Here is a 26,331-nt window from a genome sequence, read left to right on the forward strand (position 1 = left end):
AAAAAACGTAGAATTCATTATTAACATGCCATTTAAGTGCTTAAACACGACCTTTATTTAAACACTGTAAAACTAACTTTTGGAGTCAGATTTTCCAGATTCAACATATTTAAAAAACTAGAAATCCAGATCAGTTGGAAAAAAAATGCTTATTTAGGGTAAGTAAATTTTGAGTAAGGTTTCATAAATTAAATTATTCACTGCACAACTTGATTAGAATAATCGTTAAATCTCAGTTCCTTCTGAGTACGTAAAATTCAGATAGTTAGAATAAATATTATCAGGATTTATTTTTGTGACCGTACTTATACACCTTACATGAATAATCTCAACGAATCAGTAATTTAAGGGCAACTCATTAAATTCTCCGATAAAATTCGATTAGTTGCGGTAATCATCGTAAATTATTTCTGATCTAAGCACTTCACTTATTTCACTGATTCAGCATCTTGTACTTACCAGTACCAATAAACAAAACGTCAAACTTTTCTCCATTAGAAGTTTCTATTTGCGGATCGACAGCTATGTGAGTGTATCGGAACCTGTAAAAAGAATCAGAATTTTAATTTTATACATTTAAGGAAGCATAACTGGTGCTATATTACAAATTTAATTTATTTTACATGAAATTTTTTTTTCAACTGAGAATTATAAGTGCACAGTTTCTCATATATTATGGCCAAATATTGTATAATCTTAATTTACTATGATTTCGAAAAAGAACAAAGAAATCTATAATTGTGTACGAATTGAAACAAACTTTTCATTGCAATTATATAAGTAAAAAAATATATAATAATATCATTATGATTCTGCATTAAGAAATAGTTAAAAAGAATTTTTGGACCAATTCAAATAAGCAATTTGAAACGGAGGATTAGAAAAGTGGCATTGAATGTTCATTTAAAGAAGAAAAAAACATGATTCAATTCTTAAAATCGAGAAGCTTGGTATATCTAGGCCATATATAATGAATGAACCAAAATAAAGGTTTTACAAAAGTTTTGAATTGGGAACCAACGAATTACGCGATACAGAGGAAGCTCCGGAAACAGATAGCTAAATAACGCAAGAAAAGATCTAATCACGTAATATTACATTCTTTTTTATCCCGTAGACATTGAAAATGATTAAATTTATTAAAGATAATTGATTAAAGATGACGAATTTAGACTGATTTAATTGTTTTTTCAATATAAAACAAAACCAATATAAGAAGTTAAAAATAAGAAGTGTAATTATAACTTACTTGAAACCAGTGTAGATAACAATTGGTTTTCCCCAAAATGCTGGAACTGACTGGTCCATAAGATTATGTTCCTTGATGAAATTAACTGTCTGTTCGGGAAGTGTTCTGGAATCATTCACACACTAAACAAGAAATGAAAACCGTTAAAACAGCGCATTATTTAAAATATATTTGATATATAAACATATAGCAAATGCATTTAACCGTATTTGAATCGTCAAATTTAACGCAATAACTAATTGACAATAAGTTTGCAAGTTCTAGAAAATTTGTCTACTGCAACTGTGTGGTTGCTTTGTTAATTACGTTTATAAAAACAATATTTTTAAGCATTTTAATAGTGAGTCATTCTGTCTGATGTGATTACAACTTAAACAGAGATGCTAACTGCTCCGGGTTTGACAAAGTATTTAAAAAAGAGGGGTAGAGAACTACAAACTAAAATTTGCAGATTTTCAACTAATTTTGGCAACTATTAAAAAGGCCCAGCATGACTAAACCGAAAAAAGTGACACATCACATAAGCTTTAAAATTATGTAGAAGTAGTGGTGAGTAAAAACACTATAAATCGAATTTACTAAATCAAGAATCATACATTAAAAGACTACCATTCGATAATATTTATTCGCTGTCTGGAGCAAGTTGGCATCTGTGCTTAAAGATAACCTTTTATTTTTAACAAATTTAGAAGTTTAAAATTGCTCATTGAAGTTTTTCTTCCAAAGAAAATAAAGAGGCTACAGTTTGAGGAACTTAAATTCGCTCGGTAAGCTCAAATTTTATACTATTAATAACATACTGCTATAAAGAATTTTCAGGATTTAGGATTAAATTGGGAAAAAAGCTGTTTTTCGAAAGCTCTGTAGTCACACGTAATGCGATTTGTAGCGATTAACATACTATTTATGTAACTGCTGTGAGTTAACAACAGTTATTCAAGACTGTTAGGTGAAGTTTAGCTCATCTTTACCCAATACCCTCTTTGATAATTCAGAAATTGGCGAAAACGTCAACATAAAGAAAAGCCACAGTTTTATGAAAATCAGAAGCGTTTATGATCTAACTTTTTAATATTTAAAAAATTACTCTAACGCAGCCTTATATGATAGGCTCATAAAAAATCGAAAAAATTGAGAACTATTCATTGGGTTTGATATTTTTCAGCCGAATGGAAAAATTTCGCAAAATCGGAGATTTTTAAAAAGTTTTTCTCCGCTTGAAAGCCCAGATAATTCTTTACGAAAAGAGGGCACATATAAAGTAAATTTATAGTTAGTTTTGTCTCAAAAGTAAGGTATTTGATAGCTTTTTTCCCTTTGCAAAAGAGATTCGTAAAATATTGTTAAGATTAAGTATTTTTTGAAAGCTCCTCCGTGATATGAAATGATTCTTTTTTGCTAATAATATGCATTTTAAGAACTGCTGTGAATTTGCAATAATTACTCATGACTGCTTGGTCAAGTTAATATGGAGAAAAGCCACATTTTGTAAAAATAAAAAGTTTTTGTGGTCCAATTTTTTTAATATTTAAAAATTGCCTGCAATGCTGCATTAAGTAAGCTCATAAAAATTTGCAAAAACTGAGAATAAGGTAGTGATTTTAAAAATGTTCCTCTAGGTGGAAACATTTCGCCAAATTGGCGATTTTTAAAAAACTTTAATAACTTTTTAAATATTGAATTTATTTCTCTGTTCTAAAGCCCATATAATTCTTAAAGACAAGATCATATAGATAGTTTAAAACCATCGCTTTGCTTTAATAGTAAGGCGCTTAAACTGTGGATTTTTTTAATATTTTCTTCGATGACAGAGCTTCGAAAAACATTGCCAAATGCTTAAAAAATATCGCCACTCTGGCGAAATTTTTCCATCGTAATGAAGATTCTAGAAATGGAAGAATAATTTAGAATGTTAGCATATTTTCATGAAACCAAACAATTAAGTGTTATCGTTACTTTTTAAATCTTGAAAAAAAATTTTAAAAACTTTTTATTCTTACAAAATTAAAGTTCAAACTCTAAGTAGTACCTAAAATCTGGAATTTTTTTTACTTCAGATGTAAGGTTGTGAAACTTTATTTGGAGGAACTATGGAAACTTCATTTATTATCAGTTAATATCTTAATTGCTTACCTGTCCTGGCCTAGGCTCTGGAACTTTAGAGTTCTGGACGGGAAGCCAGTTGAAGTTCACATCTTCGTGTCCTTTGAAGGCACCATCGAAAGTTTTAAGAATGTCTTCTAAACGGAAAGCACAGACAGCTGAACCACTAATACTATTTCTGAAAGTGAATGACTTCAATTATCTTTTGAAGTTTATATATGGTAGTTTATAATCCTAATTTACAATGATTTAAAAAAAAAGAACAAAGATATCTTAAGTATGTATGCCTTGAAACAAATTTTTCATTGCAATTATGTAAGTAAAAATATATTTAAATAATATTATTATGATTCTGTATTAAGAAATAGTTAAATTGAACCAATTGTCATGTCTAGGGCATATAGAAGGAATGAACGAAAATAAGGTTTTTACAAAACTTTGAAAGAACTACGAAACCCACAGGAAGCCCCAGAAATAGATAACGCAACAAAAGATCTAACCATGATGAAAATTTCGAATTGAAAATCTCTTGTTAACTACAGAAATGTTGTAATAACATTGAGCAGGCAAGCTAAGGCCCATAGCGGGCTGTAATGTCCCAAAAGAAGAAGATTAAGATATACTACACTAAAAATATATAATGTAGTTAGAAATAAGCATTATAATTCTACATTTGGTTGCCATATACTACTAGTCTTTTTCTTTCTTAAAAAATTTATGATAAATTAGGTAGTTAGAATTGCAGATTTTATTACATACCTCCATAATAATCGACAGGGATTATATTGTTATAAATTTAAATGATGTAAATCAAAATTAAATGCTGTAAATAACTAAGTTTTTAAAGAAACAACTAAAGGTGAACGAATGAGCGAAATAATGAAATAAAAATAAAGATCACTGCGATTTTTCGAGATTGTGAAACCTGTACTACCGAATTAGGTAAAAGAAGATCTTAAAATCAAGTTGGTATAGGTAAGACTTTTAAAATAGTATGATTAATGTTCGTATGATAATGACGTAACATATTCGAAAATATCTAAGGTTTAAAAATGTTTATATTATAGACAGAAGAGTTTGATATTGAGTTAAATGTTTCATTACAATTTAAATTTGTTTATGAAAAATAATTGGAGGATTCAACTAATTATAACATGAACTCTAGCATTCAATTCAATTGCCTGACACGAGATCGTATTTTCTCATTTAGTTTGTTTTATCTGACTAAGTAAGATAAATCACTTCAAACTCATTAATTTGCCTCTTTAAGCAATAATAAAATACATCAGCTTTATATTCACTTTATGAAAAAAAACCTAGTTAAAAAGATCGCTAATTATCAAAATAAGTATTAATTATCAAGAAGTTAATTATGTATCGTTTCCCAAACGATCCGAATAAAAATAAAAGAATTTTTGCTGCCATTTTCTTGCCTGAAGTACTTGGAAGTAAATATAGATCGAAATAATTATGAAATAAGGAACAAAAAGCGAAAGAAGTTATATATGATCGTATTAAGAGGGGTGGAAAAAAAATGTAGCCCGCTAAAAGAGGTAGCAAAAGACTTCAGGATGAATTGTGAGGCAAGGTACCATCAATAACTTCAACTTCCATTAGCAGTGCTCGCGTAGATGCGTTGACAGCGCCAGTTAATTATTGGCTAAGGAAACTATTAATGTGTGACCCTCCGCTTTTATAATGGAAAAACAACAACCAATTCTGGCTCTACCCCCCCCCCCCTACACCCCAGTTCTTCTCAAAAAATTTGGCGAAGAAATTTTCATGTTATTAATGAATTATATCCGTGGGTTTTTTCCTACTTAACGACGTAAAAAAAAATTGTAATGAAATGACGAGGAGAAACAAAAAAGAAGATACTGATAAAGCCTTTGGGAGTTTAGAAAGATGTATCAAAAAGATAAGAATAAGAAAATGAATTAGAATAACACACGTTGGGGTGATAAGAAAAGAAAGAAATGATAATAGAAGGTAATAAAATTTTAATCCGGTGGAGGAAAAAAAAAAACTGGGAAATTATTCCAATCCCCTGTATAAATATATAGAGAAGGTTTCTTTTTTTTCCCACATAGGGTGGGAAGTTAATAAAAAAAAATGTTCGAAATTAATGAGATAATATATTCACAATCCAAATATTCCGTCGAAATGAAATCGAACAAGAGCCTTTTTTTCCCGTTGTGGAAGTCGATGTGGAAGAATGAAAAAAAATTGAATTTAAGAAAAATTATGAAAGGTTTTAATTTCGGGATAGCTACACCATTTCAAAACATTTACTTAAGAATACTTTTGTGGGTTTTGCTGAATTTGTTTTTCTTCTATTAATTTTTTTTTGAAAAAAGCGTAAAAAAAGCAGTAATTTTGAGGTTGCTTTTGTGTGAAAAAGTAAAAGAGCAAAATAAACATTTCATCGTTAAAAACACATTAAGTTTTTTTTAAATACTAGATTTGATTTTTGATTGTTACGTCGGCAAATATTAGAAGAATATAATTTAAAATCGAATGCAATATTTATTTTTAGCGAGACGCATTGCAGCGTTTTAATATGAAGTTCTAATAAAGTATATTTCTTTTTTAAGTTTATATTTTGAATCTTTCTTTTATGTTCTTTACCATCTAGATCAAATTCAATAAAATAATAGTTTAACCTTTACAAAACATTTTTTGAAACTGCACAATAGAGTATCGAAAGTTTTTTTTAAAATCCAAATGATTTAAAGTCATTAATACAATATTTAACTGCAGATATATTTAGTTTTCTTTAAAAATAAAAAAAACAAGAATTTTTAAATGATTAGTTAGTTTTATTTTCGGAAAATCATATTAAATAAGGCATTTTATTTATAATGAATACTATATCTTATTTAGATTAATTAATATATATTAAATTGAAAAACACATCTAATAATTTAGAAGAACAGAAATATTGAAAGATCAAAATAACGGAAATAATTCCTAAACATATATGCATCCCCAATCAAAATAACGGAAGAAATTTCCACACGCATATATTTTTATTATATAATTGTCGTTGAACAGCCGACCAAATTTTGAGTTTACGACTATATATGCTCCGTAGCTTTAGTAATTTTGAACCCAACCCAAAAGACAAGGGATCTCCTGGATTAAACACTGACACAAACTAGCCTTCGTAGAGGACTTTTCTAATGGAACTAACCCGCATTTGCGTTACATGGAGAGGAAAACCGAGAATCTCCAGTGGTAAAAGGTTTCTAAGCCATGATCCACCTACCACTGAGGATATTTTGCGTCAGCATTGTGGTCGCCGCGAGCCAGGAGCATAATTCGTATCAACCAGCCACCACTGGGATTCGAACCTGGCTAACCTCATTGGGAGGCAAACCACACGTATCACTAATCAAAATTAATCACTCTGATTTAAATAATAGTGATTTGTAGAACAAAGGTTATGTAATGTATATCTTTACTAGAGCACTACTAACATACATAAATTACATACATATTTACAAAGCTACATATTTTTACTATTCATATACTTTACTACTTTAACCCTTAGACACAGTATTTCCCTTAAACATATTTTTTATACTTTTTTTTCATTATTTTGCATTAATTTAGGTCAAAATAAGTAAAAAAGATATTTAGCATTAGTAAAAAACATACAGCATCGGACACCAGTGTCCCTTTTTGCATTAAAGGTAAGAGTTTCCAAACATAATTTCCTACTAATAAATTTTTTTTAAAGCTTGCACTTATTTTAAGATCTAAGAGAAACAGTAATTCATCATTGAAATCGCTTTAATTTACAAAATAAATTATTGATAAATTCCTGAATATGAATGAAAAAAAATTTCAAACTACTTTTTATTTTATTTTATATTATAGAACATATATAATTGCGATAATATATTCATATTATTTTTTGATAACTATTAGACTGTTATTTTTGTAACTAAAAGTACAAAAAAATATTTTTACTTGTAATTTTATGTATTTTTACTTGTAAAAAATACATAAAATGGACACCGGTGTCCGGTCTGCGCCAAAGGGTTAAATATTGAAACAAAATAATAAAATAATAATTTTTTTAATTAGGTACAGCAAATTGGCAAGTGCTTTATTTGTTTATAAGTAAAATCTGTAACCACAAAAAAAAATTGAAGTAACAGCGTACAACTTAAAAGAAAAACATGATTCTAATAGTACAATTAATGTTATTTACTATATTAAATTACGGTATTATGGCTACTGAAACAGTTCAAAATATAGAATAAATTTTCACAAATGATTAATATTTTGTAGTTAACAAATGCAATACTGATAAAATGAAAAAAAGTAAAATAACCCTAAACGTGTATAAAACAAGCATAATTATAATAATAAAAAAAACTGAAAATATTTTTTTTAATTAATCTCGTTACAAATAGATGAGTTAAGAGATAAAAAATATCAGAAAAGCTATTCAGTAGAGCGAACAATTGCTTTTGTTTTAACGTTTCAAAAAGAAAACATTTTTTTGCATGTTTTTAGAGGCTATTTAACCCACTGTCAACCGCAAAAGCAAAAAAGAAAAAATTTAGAACAAAAAAACTCAGCAAAATACGTTGGCAGTGACCCGAACATGGTTACAGTGAATTTAGTTGAGACAACGGAAAAAAATTATAATGGTTTAATAAAAAAAAAAAAGTAGTTTTCTATGACACTAAATTAATTAGCGGGGTAGGTATCGCCTTAATTTGCATGGTTTTAATTAGCGCAGTGCAGTTTAAATTAACTTCTGTGCTTATCTGAAAAGTATAATAGAAAAGAAAACGTAACTGGGAATTCTAACTGATTTAAAAACTTTAATTTAAAAGTTTCTAATTGGAGATGCGTAAAAAAAAGTCCCTTTTTTTATCCCTGTCCTAAGAGATTAATGTTATCAAGAATTTTTATTTTTGAACGATGCTTTTAAATGGCTATTTTTGGGTCTTATTTTGACAGTTGACTAAGAAGAATAGTTATTAAATAGGAGATAACAATATAATAGCTGATGAAATATTCTAAAGATAAAACTACATTCCGCATTATCATTGTAGTACGAAATTGTTTAAGTTAACCATTTAAAGTAATTTGTTCGGAGATATAAACGAATTTTGGAATTATGAATGCAATGCAGATTCATGATTACTGATAAAGGACAACATATTGTATTAAACATAATAAATTACAAAATATAATGTTTTAGTGATTAACGTTTTTTAAAAAAATAAGCTGCATATAATTGTTAATTTGTAAAAAGTGCTTAACAGGAGATGCTTAAAAGATTCATATTTTTATTCATTTTCTACAAGATAAAGTGTCTTCAATTTTTCTACAATATAGTCTGTCTATAGAAGTTGAGTTAGCAGTACTATTATATGGCGCAGAAACCTGGAAACAGACTAAGATCGAAATACAAAAATTAGAAACCTTTCAAAACAAATGTTTAAGATTTATTTTTAAAATTTTCTGGCCTTACAAAGTATCAAATCAAAATCTATTCAAGAAAGCTAAAATAAAAACAATCGAAGATGAAATTAAAAAACGAAGATGGAGCTGGCTCGGACATATCCTTAGAATGCCCAAAGAAAAAATTTCATCTGTTGCGCTTACATGGGCCCCTGATGGTAAAAGAACAAAAGGAAGACCCAGACTTACCATCCAGCGCATGTTTTTGGGCGAATTAAAAGAATGTAGAATATCTGGCTGGGAGGAAGCAAGATCTATTGCTAAAGACAGGAGGCGTTGGAGGGATATGCTAGAGGCCTTAAGTGCCCAAGGCACGTAGAGGATAAGTAAGTAAGTAAGTATTTTAACGCACTTTCAATGGTGAAGTTTGAAAATGAATAATATTCCACTTCTTTACGAACTACATATTTTAGACCTATTGAGATAAAGGTCTACAAACTGAAATAAATAGATTCGTTGCAAATTCTGTATTTAAAATCATGAGATAATTTCACTGTTAACTAAATAATAATAATTACTTGAAATTACTCTGGATAATCGATATTTTTTAAAATATTTTATAGGTTCACTTTTTTGATTTGATACTATGAATTTAAATTATTATGATAGCATATTTGAATGTAACAAAACATGTCTTTATTTCGACTTATATAAACGTAGTTGAACTTTTTTGAAAACATTTTGGAAAAAAAAAAAAAAAAAAAAACGTTTTCATATGGGTGTGCAAAGATTGGTTTATGTTAAGAAATATACGCAATGTTAACTTCCTTCATTTGCATTATAGACAAATGAAGGAAGCATTATATAAAACGAGATTAAATTAATTTCAATTTTATCCATTCATCCATTATTCAAATCCTTTAAAACATTCATTTAATTAAGACGCCAATTCTAGTTGCCACAAACAATAGTTTTATTATAAACTGAAAGACTTAATAATGCATTATATCTTATTACAAAATGAGATATAAACTCCAAAATTTTAATATAAATGATTAATTATTCTATCATAAACAATTTCAAAGATAATGGTTATTATTATTTATATAATGGTTATTATCTTTATTATTATTATAAAAAAAAACTTTTCAAAAATTATAATATTATTCATTTATTACAAACTTAATAATTATACTTTTAAAAAAATGCATTCAATATATCAATATGCTGCTAGGTTGTGCTGAACAACAAAAAACTTAGTTAAGTGTTGAATCCTTGTGCACTCTAATTATGAAGACACCAATTTTTTCAACGATTTAAGAGCGATTTACTTCCCTAAAAAACAAATAAGATGCAAGCACGCGACATTTTAAAAAATAGCCACTTTGCCTTTTAAGGGAAACGATATTAAATTCTTGCACATCAAAACCTTGAAAATGAAAGGAAAGAATTTTTATTAACTTTAGAAATGATCTAATTATTCTAAGCAGAATACCCCGTCAGCAATTTTTTCTTCTGTATTATTAAGCCAAAGAGAGGCGGTAAATATAACGGGGCTAATCTTCCTCGAAAACTGATTATTTGAACGCGAAAAGTTTTTTTTTTTCTTAGCTCAACTCAAACACTCATTTAGTTACATAATTTGTTAAAATGAAATGCTCCTTGTTCGAGAATTAACGGTGGATAACTTAAATTTTTATTATTACTTTCGAACTCCGTTCATAAATTGGAAGCATTTTATAAAAGACGTTGTCGGATGTCAGTGTGAAAGAGCTATTAAAAAAAATTTCCCGCCTTTCAGGGTTTAATTGAATCGAAAATTGGCGCGCTTGCTAAGCCACACGAAATTTTCTAGAAACAAGTAAATAGAAAAAGAGTGTTGACTCTTAGTATATAAGAAGTAATCTTTCGAACTTGGGGGAAAAACTAAAGATTGATGCTGCAATTTAGGGTTAAATCTAGAAGAGAAAAAAAAAATAATAAAAGAAACTTTTCCCAAACTAAAAAGAAGAAGTGGCTGAAAATAAAAACAATAATAATATCTACTTAAATATAATGCATCACCCTAAAATTTTCTCAACTGCACCTTGTTGTTTTATTTTTGTTTTCTTAGGGAAAAACTACAAAAATATATATATATATATATATATAAAAAAGGGAAAAAATAAGAGGGGAGAAGAGGAAGAGGGTTTACATCCGAAGTTTTCCGGGAGAAAAATAATGGGCAACGGGAACTAAAATAATAACCGTCCAGATCCGAAAATAAAATAAAAAGATATGAGGTAGAGAAGGGAAGGGGAAAATAAGAAGGAAAACAGGGAAAATAAAAAGAAAAATGAGGAAAATGAAATGATGAGGGGGAAAAAAATAGAAGCTCCAGAGATCTGAAAATCACTTACGTTGGAGTGGTAAAGACAGCGTATATCAGTTGTGCTGGTTTCCCGCCGTACAGTCCATCTACAATGTGGCTAGTGGATTCTGAAAAAAATAAAAAAATAAAAATAGTGTAAAAGAACGAGATATTAATGATGGGTTTGGCAACACATCCCGTTATTTTTATTTGTTTATTTTCACCCTAACGCCCTTTTGAGCATCTAGATTAAAACCGATACATTTTGCAATTGTTACAGATGTTTCTTCTGCGATATTGCAAATATGTTGTTCCACATTGATTATTCTCCATTCCGTGGGTACCGGACAGTATTTTACGAGAATTTTATGCACATTTCGTCTTAAAATCGTCCCATTTGCATTCCGCGGGAAAAACTCGTAAACAGAAGGTTGTAAAACGATAACTACTTTTATGGTTTCAGTGCAACAAAATGTACTATTCAAAGTTCTAGTTGCCGATATCGGCTTTATATATATATATATATATATATATATATATATATATATATATATATATATATATATATATATATATATATATATATATATATATATATATATATATATATATATATATATATATATATAATGTTTTTTATGCGTTAATTGCGTTCTACATTGCTGCCAAAACTTAATTAAGTAAATTCGAGTACATTAATTATAATGCATTCGAATAATTCGATTAATTATAATGTATTTTCAAGCAGCAGACATTACTATAAATTTTTAACCATCCATTAATGTAAAATGCTTTTAAATATTTCAGACGAAAATTAAATTTTAATTAAAATATTCTTATTAGATTTCACACAAAAAAAATTTAAATTTAAGTACATAATTATAAATATTAAATTACAGTTTTAAAACTAGTTTTTAACTTCGTTCGAAAACTACTTTCATTCAAGATAAGAGAAATCGTCTGGTTAAAAACCTTCTAAATTATCGTTTTCGATGCAGACGATCCATGAAATCACGCCTTTTCTCATTATTCAATACGATATCCAAGACAATAGTTTCGCTAACTACCGTTTTGATAAAGAGTCCCAAATTACAATGGGGCCTTCTTAATGCTCATTCAATGTCATGTGCACTCTTAAGCGCAAGTTCGACTGTCTTGATTTACAGTTGGCGGTAGTTTATAACCGCAATGAAAATAGTTATTAGAATGAATTGTTTAACGATTTCCTGGGCAGACGATAATTCAAGCAGAATTCCAGATGAGATCTTGGGAATTTAAATTTCACTAAATTTAATGTTCGAGTTTCAACAAGTTATATAAATGGTTCGTATATCGTTTAAATATGTTTGCGAAAGTGTATAAAAGTTGTTTTTATCAATATTAATATATAATACTAGTGGACTGAGCCCCCTGCTCGCTAACGCTAGCCAACCCCCGAGAATTGCTACGCAATCTTATATTGTTTGCTTCCCAAACCAAGCTCGCTACTAACTTAGGTACATTGCAAATGCACAAAATTCTAAGAATTCAAAACAATCATTCAAATCCATATTACAACTTTCTTTTTTAAAAAAAATTACATCTTTTTAGTAAATACTAAAACATTAAAATAAATTTGAATTCAAATAAAGACTCATTGACTGAGACTCATTTTTCAATGAATAACTAATAACAATAATAAAAAAAATAAATTCGTGATATAAATTCAAAATCGTCAAATAAATTCGTGAAAAAAGCGCTTTCGACAAAATATTAAAATAGAGATCTATCGACAAAGACTACTCACTTCTGCCTAGCTTAATAGTATGAGATTGCCGCAGCTGAATTGTTATTTCAGTTTCCGTTTTTAAAAGCGCTATATCTTGAGCCATCTCAACCAAATTAGACATGTGACATTTTTAGCCGCAATCATTGGTCGATTTTCTAGCGTTGCCATTCGGGGAGTTGTAATGAGGCTTTTTTTTTGTCGCCGTGTAAGAGAAATATATATATATATATATATATATATATATATATATATATATATATATATATATATATATATATATATATATATATATATATATATATATATATATATATATATATATATATATATATATATATATATATATATAGATAATGCTTATGAAATTGTTTTTATACTCTATACAAGTTGAGATCATGTCAGAAATTTTTATCACATTGCCTTTTTTTCAAAGTTTTCTATTCGAATAATAAAAATAGCAACAAAAACCGTCTTATATAAACCTTACACCATCTATTCAAAAAGTGATGGCTTGATGTTGTAACAAAATTAATCCAAGGCTAAGAGCAGAAAGGTTTGGATCTGCAAGTTAAATCACATTGTGGGCTATAGCGTCATAAAAGAAGAAGAAAAGGCTAAATTATAACTGAAATTTATTTTTACCATAATAATTTATTATTTCCCGATTCCAAGTTAATAATAATAATAATAATAACGTTAATAATTCAATTTTCCATTATAAATTGAGCATAAAATCCATTTTTTAGAGTATAATTGACCTTTATGTTAATCGTTATAACTTAACGTTTCACGATTAAAATAATTTCATAATAAATTTAAATTTAGCCTAAAAGTTACTGAAAACTTCAAAAATACGAAAGACGTGATTTTAACAAAATGGTAAGATTGTTTACCGTAGTAGAAATATAGCATAATACAAATATGATTGTAGCAGGTATTATAAAAATGTTGCACAATTTATATAATTTCATTACAAAGAAACTATTTAAGTTCCTTTATAGCATCTGAACTAAGATTACAGCTTTGAAACTAAATCTTCGCTAGGAAAAAAAAAAGTAGAGTTTTATCTATATTATAGGTTTGTTATTTTATTCTTGATTTTTTTTAAAGTTTTCTCCACCAAAAAAAGTAGAAGCATTCTAAATATGATGTATGAAAAGAAAAGTTCCAATAAAGTTCCGGAAACGGCATTAGATGTGCATCTAAATTCTATTCCATAGGAATGCCCTTCCCCGCAGGAATGGCTCATCTCCCATGCATCTTTTCCATAAGAGAAGTGATGCAAAAAAGTTTAACTACCTTAACAAGCAAGGTTTCTAATGCAAAGATTCGTATTCAGTTTCTTCCAAAGCCTAAATTATGTATGGAACAAGGTTCGCTCACCGAATTTAGAAACGGAGGGGGGGGGGGAAAGGGAATAACTTTCCCTAGAAATCTCAAACGATTCCCTACTTCATTCGCGTAGACCTGAACTAATACGAGTTGCAGTAAAAGCTGCCTCGCTTTCTTAAATCAGCTGATTTTCTTTCTTTCTTTTTTCCATTTCAAGAAAAGGGAAAAGTTCCTATCCCCTTATATAGTGATTCTATTTTGTGAAGGCATTTTAAAATGCCGTTTTTAAAAAATCTTTCTATCCTGTGATTTATTATTAGATTTTTTTTTCTTCTTCTTTTTCTTCCTTCCATTCTAACGGTTTCGATATTTTCCGCCTGACACTCCATACTTTGGATGAGAGAAAAAAAATGACAACGATGCATTTTCGAACTTAACACCTTTTGTTACGAGGGTGGTCGGGAGAAAGGGGTGGAAGAGGGTAAAGTTCGAAAAGAAGAAAGGGTAGAATGCGTGGTTGCCGATGAAGCACTTTTTTGAGGGAATCATTTTTAATAAGGTTTTGCAAAAGTAAAAAAGAAGTAATTTGGCAGATTTAAGAATAGAGTAAAAAAATTCTATTTCTTTGCAGCAAGGGTCAATCAAGTGTCAATCTATTTCTTTGCAGCAGTTCTTAAAATGAGTGATAACTGTCCTAAGTTTTAGTTCTTGGCTTAACGTTCGTGTAAAGTTATCAAATGCAAAGAAAATATACGTTTTTAAAAAAAAATTAAAAGCGCAAAGTGACTCTCAAAGAAATAAAATTAAAAAAGTCTGGAAGTTATGTTTTATTCAGAAAAATGCTTCTATAATCAACGGGTTTATCAAAATTAAACAAGATTGAATAACTTTCCAATCATCTAGAACAATATTAGGCAGTTTAAGCCAATTTCAGACAACTTAGGCTGTATTAAACCAAGTATAGGCAATTAGGCAATTGCAAACCAATTTTAAGTAATTTTGACTATTTTAAATCAATTTTACAGAGAACAAATTTAAAGAGACATTAAAATTTAGCTTTATATTACTTAAAAGACTTGATATCCGTTTTCGTTATGTACTAATTTTGTCTTTCGTTTAACTGCCCTATACCTTTTTCCTTATTATTTAGTTTATTTTCTGCACTTTTAACCGATATGTAGTTTGTTGTAAACATTCAATACACAAGCCTTAACTTTATTCGATATTTTCTGCTACTTTACGATAAAAGGTAACTACACAGAAATTTTTGCCGTTATTTAATTGTCTATGAACTTTTAATAATATTAAATGCAATATTTTCAGTTTCTTGTTATTCTTTCTTTTATAGCAGAAGTTTAACTAAATTTAGTACCCTTAAACCTTTTAGCGGATCACATTATTTTTAACTTTCATCATTACAAGTCCTTACAGTGGCAATAAACCAGCTTTCCCTATTCCAAAAAACTTGATTTTCTTTTTACCGGAGTGACGAAATATAGTGGCAAATGCTTCATTTGATTATTATAGGTTTGTTTCATGTCTCTCTATATATAGAGTATTATATAAATATATAGTCAAAAAATATATAGTTAATATATTTATACAACTTAACGTAAATCTTTTTAACACAATTTTCAGCTTTAAAACCTAAAACCTCTTCAAAGAGCTAATTGTGTCTTTTAGAGAATGAATATTTCTTGTTGACCAAGAGGTCACTTCAAATACTAATTGCTCCTTTCGAAAACAATGCATTTTTTTTCTTCAATGAGCTTATTCTAAATCTAACTTTAACTTTATTCTTTAATTTCTATACACCTTAAATTTCATAACTTGTCCACATTTCTTATTTATTAAAGTTAAAAAAAATAATATTTTACCTCAATGACTTCCTTGTGAATTTATACATTCATTGTTTAGAAACTTCTATAGTAAACTCTTGAACTCTTTGAAAGGCAGTTGTTTTCAACGCGAACATATTTTGTGGTAAAAATGTAAAAATTCAACAAAATAAATTATAGATAAACTAAATTGACTTAGTTAATTCTGTTGCTTTATTTTCAAAACTTTCCTTCCCCTCAAAGAGTATATGAAAAACAAAAGCTTCATTAATTAAGTTTTAACCATTGTTTAAGAAAAATAAACCAGACAAAATGGCCACAAATCGGTATTTATAACTAACAGAACCATAAATCAGATGAAAAATAGTTTATAAGAATAGTTAAGAGAATACTAAGCTAAAATTTCAAGGAAGTCGCAAGAAAATTAAAAAAGGCTTAACAGAATAACTACACAAGCAGAAAAAAAAAAAAAAACCATACTTGGCTAGCATCTCGAGTTAGTAGATGTCTAGTGGGCAGCTAATGTTTGGCGACGAGAAGTGGGTAATGGCTTCGTTTTTCTTGGCGGGAATGTGGAAAAGATGTCCCCAGCAAGAAAAGAGTCGTTAAGATGGGACAAAGACAATGAAGATCAGGTAAAAGAGGGAAGAGACGTCTTCTGAGAAAGAACAAAAGAACCAGACAAAGGACATAAGAGGAAGTCAAAGAAAAGAAAAGGGGACTTATCCGGGGATATTGTGAGGTGAAAAAGAGAAGAAAGACAAATTCCAATCCAGAAGGATTCTGTTTACGCTCGGTCGAGCGCTCCTAAGAAGAAGAATTAAAGATCTAGTGACAGCATTGGGCCATAAACATGGCCTTTGCATTGGTAAAGAAGCCAGCTATTCCACCTTTGATGTTAAATAAGAATCGATATTGAATTCGAAAAAGAAAGGAGGAATCACTTTTTTTTATCTCTCTTTGTCATTTTGACAATGAATTTCCTAGTGTGATGGCCATAAAGAAGATCATGCTTTTGCACATACTGTTCGTGTTATAAATATGTTCTGGAATATTCTTGGAGAGACATTGAAATGACTGCTCATGTATGCGAAGTGCTTATTTGACGAAATTCCTCAAAAAGTTTGAAGTGACAGTCGTTTTTTTGTGACGTCTTTTTCTAAGAATAGATCTTTGCAGAGTAATAAGCGAATGAATAAGTTTAACTTTTTAAATCCATTATTAAGAAATAACTTGAAAATGAAGAATCAAAAACAACTTATCATAAGTACTGTTTTATAAAAGTTCTTAACTAAGAGTTTTAAAAAAGCAGTAATTATTTCTTAGAGTGCTTATTTTGAATTACTTTTTAATAATTTATAACTCTTCGAAATATTACTAGATATGTTCTTTCCCTAAATCAACTCCGTTTTTGCGTTAAAATAGCTTAACATCTCAATATCACTCGATTTATATTAGAAAAGCTTACTCAACAGTAATTGCAACATTTACTTTTTCAAGTTTAAGAAAAAAAATTTCAGAAATATCTCTGAAGTTTTTATGCATTACAAAGCTGTTAATTTCAAACTCATTATTGTAGTACAAACAAGTACTTTCACTCGATTAATTAAGTATTCTTATCAATGCAGAGCTGGTTCAATGTATCTAACCACGTTTTTCTTCCACTACATGTTTACGTCACTACTCAACATGTTTTCTCACTAAAAGAGCTCAACATGCCTCTCTCAGTTAAAAATTTCTATCACTAATAAGAAAATTATGTTTTCAAATAGCTTTCTAATCTTCTAATAATGGCATTCTTATCAATGCAGAGCTGGTACAATGTATCTAAACACATTCTTCTTCTACTATATGTTTACATCACTACTCAACATGCCTCTCTCAGTTAAAAATTTCTATCACTAATAAGAAAATTATGTTTTCAAACAGCTTTTTAATCTTTTAATGATGGCATTCTTATGTACGCAGAGCAGGTACAATGTATCTAAACAGATTCTTCTTCTACAACATGTTTACATCACTACTCAACTTGTTTTCTCACTAAATGAGCTCAACATGCCTCTCTTGGTTAAAAAATTCCATTATTAATAAGTACAACTGATTCCCATCAATATGCTTCATGCTAAAGGAATAATAAAAATATGAAAAAAGTGAACTTACATTCTTTCCTTGAAGTACAATAAATGTTTCATTGGCGAAAATATCATTCTTTTACGCCAACGATAACACATAAAAAAAGTATTATCTATCCTATACAGCTGTTGAAACTTTTTCAGATTCCATTTTTTAAACAATATTAAGAAGGCGAATACAGTCCAAATGAGTTGGAAGTAACTCAAAGAATCAATCTTTATTATCTACTTTAAGTCTACGGTATTAATCCTAGGCCTCTTGGACCTAGGATTAAGTCTCCAAGAAACAAATAGTCCAGCCAGCACCATAATCCACCCTTTAAAGAAAATGGATGGAGGGTATGGATCGAAAAGCAGGTTACTTATTGGATACCATTAAACACGTAAAATACTACCTCCCATTAAAGATCGGCCTAACTAAACTGTCTTTAATGAAGATTAGCCCGCAACAAAATACTTCTTTTCACTACCGCCAAACCATAAAACTCGCCTTAAATACTCTTTGTAACGCATCTTTTGGAAGAATCGATGCAGTAGTAATTCAGACAAAATGAAGACATAATAGGAATTAACAAGAGAAAGTAATTTAATAGAAGGATCATTAAAAAGGTTTTTTTTTTTTAAAGTTAGCTTTGCAAGTCATTATTTTTAACAACAGCTTCTTGATGGGAATTTTTTTTTGTCTTCTTGGTGAACAGAAATGGTTTTATCTAAACATTGTGGTTCATAAATTAAATATTTCGGTTAAGCATTATTGTACTTCAAATGTTTGAATATGATTATTAAAATATTTGAAGTACAATTACACGGAGAAAAAAAATCTGGTAATATTACTGTAGTGTAAGATAATAGCATTTTTGGTAAAAAAAATATATAATTCTGTATAATCAAACCAAAATATAAGGTATTTAAACCATTAATTTCGTAATTTTTTCGCTAATATTATAAACGGTTTACCTGAAATTATGCTTCGAAAAACTATAATTCTTATTCCTACGTATTTAGTAAAAAATACAAAACTTAAAAGTAAATTTAACCAAATAAATAGTTTTTATGTCATGCTCTAAGGTATCACGAAAAATTTCCAAATTTTACCACATATTATAAACCCATATCTTAATTTTACCAAAATTATTACAAAAGTGCTATAGCCAAAATTACTGAGCTTTTTAGCATTCTCTTAGAACCAAAAACAAGGAAACTTTTTCCATAATCCGGAAGTATAGAAACATACTTTTTCTTCGTGTAATATTTATATATTTACATTGCATTTTTTATAACAATGTTGGAAACAATTTTTATTTATCATTATTATTATGTCAAATAATATTATGAAAATAATTTACGATCACCACAATTTAAATGTAACAATGATGCACTCACAGATTGAAAAAGAATTACGTAATGGCATGATTTTAAAATCGTCCGTTTGGTTCAGTCTCATTTGGTTTTGTCTCAATTTTTGACAAGAATTTAAAAAATGTATATTAGGGACCATCTCTACAAAACACTCAATATAGTGGACAACAACAAGTTAATTAATTGGAACTAATATCTTTTCCTTAACTTGTGATTGTTCAAAGAAAAGAAGGAGTTTTTGGATAGCTTATAAACTTCAAATTCTAAAATCGTCCCATTTTTACAAGTTGGGTTTTTAGAAATTTCTCAATCAACAGCACTTTTATCAGATAAAAGGGCGATACAAATTTTCGAACAAACTAATTTATGAGCCTAACTAATTAATGAGACAAATAAGATGTGTAATACTTACGAATCTCATTGAAGTAGAAGGGAAATTCGCCGGGTAATGAGCAGTTGAGACGAGCTTTCAGGAAGGAAGTCCAACGATTCCGGAACTTGTGAGGACCTCCCTTATCTTTGGTGCATACTCTCGCCACCCTAGAATACACGGCCTGGCAACAACAAAAATGCACATTGTTAGAACTCCAAGTAAAACTACTGTAAGCAATGTGATTAGCATTTTAATTTGGTTCACATTCACTTCAATGAATATAACTTACAGTAAAATTGAAATAATGAGGTGAATACAAGAATGACCATTTAAGGATGGTCAACAGTGTGAAGCTAAGCTCTGGTAGCACTAGAGGATAGAATTTGCAATACGACTTCCAGGTTACTACTGCCGATTCCTTTTTGCATCGAAGCTTCAAAAACACGCCTTCATCTGCTTTTTTTTAAGACTTGTAGGTCACAAAAGAATCAACAAATGATTTGTGCTATTAACAATTTGAATTCGTTTCAGCTACTGCAAATATGCTGCTTGTATACTAATAATTTTATAAATTTGTAAGTATACGAATACAGTCAAAACACAGTTTGAATCTATAATTTGATTTGTGCTATTTACGATTCAATTGGCAATTCCATTTAAAAAAAAAGAAGCTGAAAACATAAAAAATATGAAGATAAACCCATATTTGCCTTTTAACTATATCGTCATATTAATTTTTGAAAATCGATTTACGGATCATAACCTTTTAGAATTTATAAATAGCAGAAAACCTCATAAACGGTAAAAGTAGGATTAAGTTAAAATACTTATTTAAATAATAAAAGTTCCTGGAATATCAAGACTGTTCATACAATGTCTCGTAATCGTAACAATAGAAAAATATACATCGGGGATTTACTGAACTCTTGCTACTGTTTGTTTGAAACTTGTTACACTCACTTAATGATCTATAGATACTACTTTACTCACTCTATAAAATGAATACTTTCAACTTATAGAAAATCAGTTTTTATCAGTTAGTTATCAGTATATATTTTTCAGCGCTACACTGAACCAAATAAAAAATTTATTTCATATTCATGAACTCAATTTCATATTCATGAATTTAATTTCATATCCATGAATTCAATTTCCCATTCATGAATAAGCGGTTTTTCTCACAGTTGCAAGGAATTAAACGGCTTCCTTAGGTGGACCCAGTTGGTGCGATAAAATTCTGGTTGTTTAACCGGATTATGTGAAAGCAGTCAATAAGCGGTTTTTCTCACAGCTGCAAGGAACTAAATGGCTTCATTAGGTGGACCCAGTTGGGTGCGATAAAATTCTGGTTGTTTAACCGGATTATGTGAAAGCAGTCAAAAGCGATTTTTCTCACAGCTGCAAGGAACTAAATGGCTTCATTAGGTGGGCTCATTTGGTGCGATAAAATTATGGTTGTTCAACCGTATTATGTGAAAGCAGTCAATAATCGATTTTTCTTACAGCTGCAAGGAACTAAATGGCTTCATTATGTGGACCCAGTTGGGTGCGATAAAATTCTGGTTGCTTAACCGGATTATGTGAAAGCAGTCAATAAGCGGTTTTTCTCACAGCTGCAAGGAACTAAATGGCTTCATTAGGTGGGCTCAGTTGGTGCGATAAAATTCTGGTTGTTCAACCGTATTATGTGAAAGCAGTCAATAATCGATTTTCCTTACAGCTGCAAGGAACTAAATGGCTTCATTATGTGGACCCAGTTGGGTGCGATAAAATTCTGGTTGTTTAACCGGATTATGTGAAAGCAGTCAAAAGCGATTTTTCTCACAGCTGTAAGGAACTAAATGGCTTCATTAGGTGGGCTCATTTGGTGCGATAAAATTATGGTTGTTCAACCGTATTATGTGAAAGCAGTCAATAATCGATTTTTCTTACAGCTGCAAGGAACTAAATGGCTTCATTATGTGGACCCAGTTGGGTGCGATAAAATTCTGGTTGCTTAACCGGATTATGTGAAAGCAGTCAATAAGCGGTTTTTCTCACAGCTGCAAGGAACTATATGGCTTCATTAGGTGGGCTCAGTTGGTGCGATAAAATTATGGTTGTTTAACCATATTAGGTGGAAAGTAGTTAATTAGCGGTTTTTCTCGCAATTAAGGATTTGAATACCATCCTATTTGTGGTTATTTAACTGTTTCGTTTGAATATGATAAAATAACCACCTAATGAAGCAATTAAATAAATCGTTGTTTAACTATTTTCGTTCAAGCAATTTTCTTTCAACAGTGTATAACTATGAAAGGTATAAAGATCACACAATGTATAAGAATTCTTTAAAGAGATCAGATATCTACAGATTTAATCGAAGAGTACTTAGATCTCAATGAATGTTTTTTTCTTCTCTCTCTCCTTGCTCTATCGGTATTTCATAGTTGTTTTCTCAGCCAAAAATACTAGACATGACTTCTCTTTTAACACAAACGATTGTTTCTTACTTTTTTCTTTGTTCGTGTCGACATCTCCGATATCGATAGAAAGAAAGCGATTAATCTTCATCAATTCTTGACGTCACAGTCTGAGGATCTTTGTTTCCTCGCAAAAAGGCGCGATTGTGGACTTACAGCCGAACGTCGTATCGAATTTTTCAATCTTTGATGAAATATGGTTTTGGAAGTCTTTTATCATCAGCATGGATTCCTTGCGAATTTAACTTTTCCTTTCATAAATCTACGTCTGGAAAATTTTTTGGATAAAAAATAAGTTTTTTAATCAACTTGTAAAATAGGATGAAAAACGTAAAAGTGGCACTTTTATAAGAATAAATCATATTTAGATCTAGTTTTATACAGCCAATTTTTCACATTGCTGTCGATTTTTATTCTCTTTTTGTTCCTTTTCCTCTATTTTTAACTCCCCCCCTCAAAAAAGGCTTATTTTTAAGTTTTTAGTTTCTAAAGTGATACTATGTATTGAGTTTGCAGGCTATAACCACTTACTTATGAAATATGTTTTTGTTTGTTTTAATGTAAATTAGACATTGAAATTACATTAATATACTAGGAACGAATGCAATTCGACATAATATTTTATAAATGGCTTGAAAACATGCCTGAAAGGAAAGAGTCTAGAACCAATTTTAATACATATCGGTTTAAAAAGAACAGTAATTCGCGCAAAAAAAACCAAAATAACAGTATTCAAACCATTTGTATGGTAACAGTTTCCTTACATTTGGTGGCGGCTAACAGGAAAATCTGGTTTTCAAAATTATAGTTCTTACTACCACACATTTAGTAAAAAACAAAAAACTTGAAAGTTAATTTAACCTTATAAACGGTTTTAGTGTCATGCTCCATAATAAAATTAAGAAAATTTTCCACATTTAACAAATTTTGACACATTTTATAAAACAATATTTTACTGTAAATTTTACCAAAATCATTACCAAAGCGTTTTGGTAAAAATTACCGTTCTTTGGCGGTGCTCCCATAGTTCCAGAAACGCGATGAAATTTATTATTCTGATAAATTTAACCACATTTTTTTCTACGAAATTTGCATCCTCAAGTCTGGAAGGCGAAATGTTCGCTGAGAGCATTCCCCAGAAATAATTTTGTCAAAAACGATGAAAATTTAGAAACAATTTTAGCATCCATTTTCGACAATATTGTATTCATTTAATATTTTACATCACATACGACCAAAACAAACTTCGATATCCTGCTGATGAAAACAAAATACCATTTGAACATCGATTCCATGTTGTTATATCATTTTCATACGCTATTGCACACACTTCGGCAAACATAAGTTATTCTTTATGAAGATTAAAAAGCATGGTCGTGACGCTTCTAGAATTATTTCAACCCCCCCTTTCAATTCGTTCCATCATTCTATACAAAAGGGGGTCTCATCCTTCATTACTCACCATCTTGTTGATGAGCTTTCGCTCAACGCCTTCTAGCAAATGTTGTGGAAAATATTTTCACCGCGCGAACCGATTTCTTCAGTCCCCTATTCTGTTTGATCTCTCAGCATCCGGAATTTTTTTTTTTTTTTTTTACTTTTTCCTGGAAAATATGGGATCGTAGGAGGTAAAAAGAACGGCTTACAAACGATATAAAATGTCTATGGGTCTATGGAAGCGTGGCTGATAAGAATTCAGCTTCTTTACACCCGGACGAACGGCTATAAATAGTCGACGTAAGCATAAGTCTACACTTTGAATTTTTATCTCGCCAAGGAAAATGCTGATCTATTGAAAACTGATATTTTAAATTTAGAGATAGTTCGAAAAATATTAGAATAGATAAAAGGAAGGCTTTTTCCTAAGACATTCTGAAACATTCCAGACGAAAAATTTTATTGAGAAACTTAAGCCAAAATATATCTATTGCACATGGTTGGATAGTGAAAAATATAGACTATGTAGACATAAAAATGCTGTTTTTGAATTATACCGTGCAACATACATAAAGCATATAAAATAATTAGTCTGTCACTAAATTATATAATGGTAACTTTTTAGAACTTTTAAAAAAAATTGTTTAAAAATTTTTTTTTTTAACGTTGAACGGTAACTTACATGAAAATTCTTACATTAAAATTACAAAATTAAGGTAACTGTTATATTTGCATGTTTCAAGAATATATTTTGCTCAGTGTAAGCTTTTATCTGCCAACCAACAAAATATATTCAGTAAAATATTTGTTTGTGCTCCTTCAATGCAAATTAAAACTTTTAATCCAATCTTGAAGATGGTCAACGGAATATAATATTTATATAAAATTTTAACCTGTTGAAAATAGCAATTATAATATCATCATCAGAGTATCATCTTTAACTGTTTTTAAATGGAACGTGTAAAATCACCAAAGTGACATCTTTAACAGTTTTTCAACAGAGTGTATAAAATCATCACCAGAGTGTCGTCTATAACTGATTTTAAACAGAATGCATGAAATCATTATCAGAGTACCCTCTTTAGCAGTTTTTATACAGAGAACGTATAAAATCCATCAGATCATCATCAAATCTTAAATGGAAGGTATAAAATCCTCATAAGTACGTCGTCTATTATTATTTTTAAATGAAAAAAATAATAAATTCCCGCTTGAAAATAAAATTTAAGTTTTGTTTTCCAGAACGAATTTTTTGTAAATCTTGAAGTCGAGAGACCAAATTCCGAAAAGAATGGTACCGATTTTTTCTAAGATAACTTCATAAATCTTTTTTAAATTAAACATTAAGTCTTTTGCTATAAATATGCATATAAAGTAATTGAAGGAAAATAAAGTGTTCAATCCAGTTTAGTTCAAAAAGGCACTGTAACACAAATAAGATGTTTCGATTACTTCTTATTTAAATACAGTATACTTTCGATATTTCAAATTTGAAGGGAAGATAAAAGAATTTCGAAATAGCGAGTTTTCTGAGAACAAAATCAGAACTAAATATGTTCTAAAAAGTATAAAAATATATTCTAAAATATTACTCTAAAAAGTAGAGTCATGAAAATAAGAAAACATGAACTACTAATAAATATACATGTAGACAAGAACAATAATGTATTAAATAGAAAAGATCTGGTTTACGATGAACTTACATTGTGATTTTTTTTGAAAAAAAATCATTTTCTATTTCAAAAAAATACGTCATAGCAATGTTTTATGAAGAAACCCTTCGACATAGGAATTCAAATTAACATTAGGTGGATGTATAATTCCAAAGGAAAAAGTATTTTGTTGATATAACAAGGTTTTCGATATATCGAGAGTATACTGTATAATATTAAATAAAAAAAAAGACCAATGAAAGTGATAAGAAAAAAAATAATTATCTAAATATTTATAATAAAAAAAAAACGATGTTCATGGGTAATGAAATGAAATTATGCTGATTTCGAAACAAAACTAACACTTGAGAAAAAAAAATAATTATCTAAAAATTTATAATTAAAAAAAAACGATGCTCGTGGGTAATGAAATGGAATTATGCTGATTTCGCAACAAAAGTAACACTTGAGAAAAAAAATAATTATCTAAAAATTTATAATGAAAAAAAAAACGATGTTAACGGGTAATGAAATGGAATTATGCTGATTTCGCAACAAAACTAACACTTGAGAAAAAAAAAATAATTATCTAAAAATTTATAATAAAAAAAACGATGTTCGTGGGTAATGAAATGGAATTATGCTGATTTCGAAACAAAACTAACAGTTGCGTTTCAAAGTGACAACTTGAATAAAGTAGTTAACAAATTTTAACAGTTAAGTAGATTAATTTAAAGCTTCACTTATCACAAAACTACTTATTCCTTACGAAGAATACATATTATTTCCCAATGTCAGCAATCATCTACAGTAAAACCCTTTTCCGTAAGAGCCATCGTGAAATTTATG

General features: G+C 29.3%; 1 protein-coding gene across 6 annotated transcripts in view; it reads right to left on the reverse strand.

Moving 5' to 3' along the window:
• The window catches only part of LOC107449387 (semaphorin-1A), a 609,005-nt gene that overhangs the window by 38,621 nt on the left and 544,053 nt on the right, over window positions 1–26,331 (reverse strand). For all 6 annotated transcript variants that reach the window (XM_087158986.1, XM_087158987.1, XM_087158985.1 and 3 more), the window contains 5 exons: window positions 19,971–20,112; window positions 11,179–11,257; window positions 3,383–3,530; window positions 1,250–1,371; window positions 460–542 (listed from right to left, as the gene is read on the reverse strand). In XM_087158986.1, coding sequence (XP_087015112.1) covers window positions 460–542; window positions 1,250–1,371; window positions 3,383–3,530; window positions 11,179–11,257; window positions 19,971–20,112 — 574 coding nt within the window. The remainder of the gene's footprint in view (window positions 1–459; window positions 543–1,249; window positions 1,372–3,382; window positions 3,531–11,178; window positions 11,258–19,970; window positions 20,113–26,331) is intronic.

The sequence above is a fragment of the Parasteatoda tepidariorum genome, chromosome 3 (genome assembly GCF_982258835.1).
Source record: "Parasteatoda tepidariorum strain Cologne lab strain chromosome 3, Ptep-v5.0, whole genome shotgun sequence".
Taxonomy (NCBI): domain Eukaryota; kingdom Metazoa; phylum Arthropoda; class Arachnida; order Araneae; family Theridiidae; genus Parasteatoda; species Parasteatoda tepidariorum.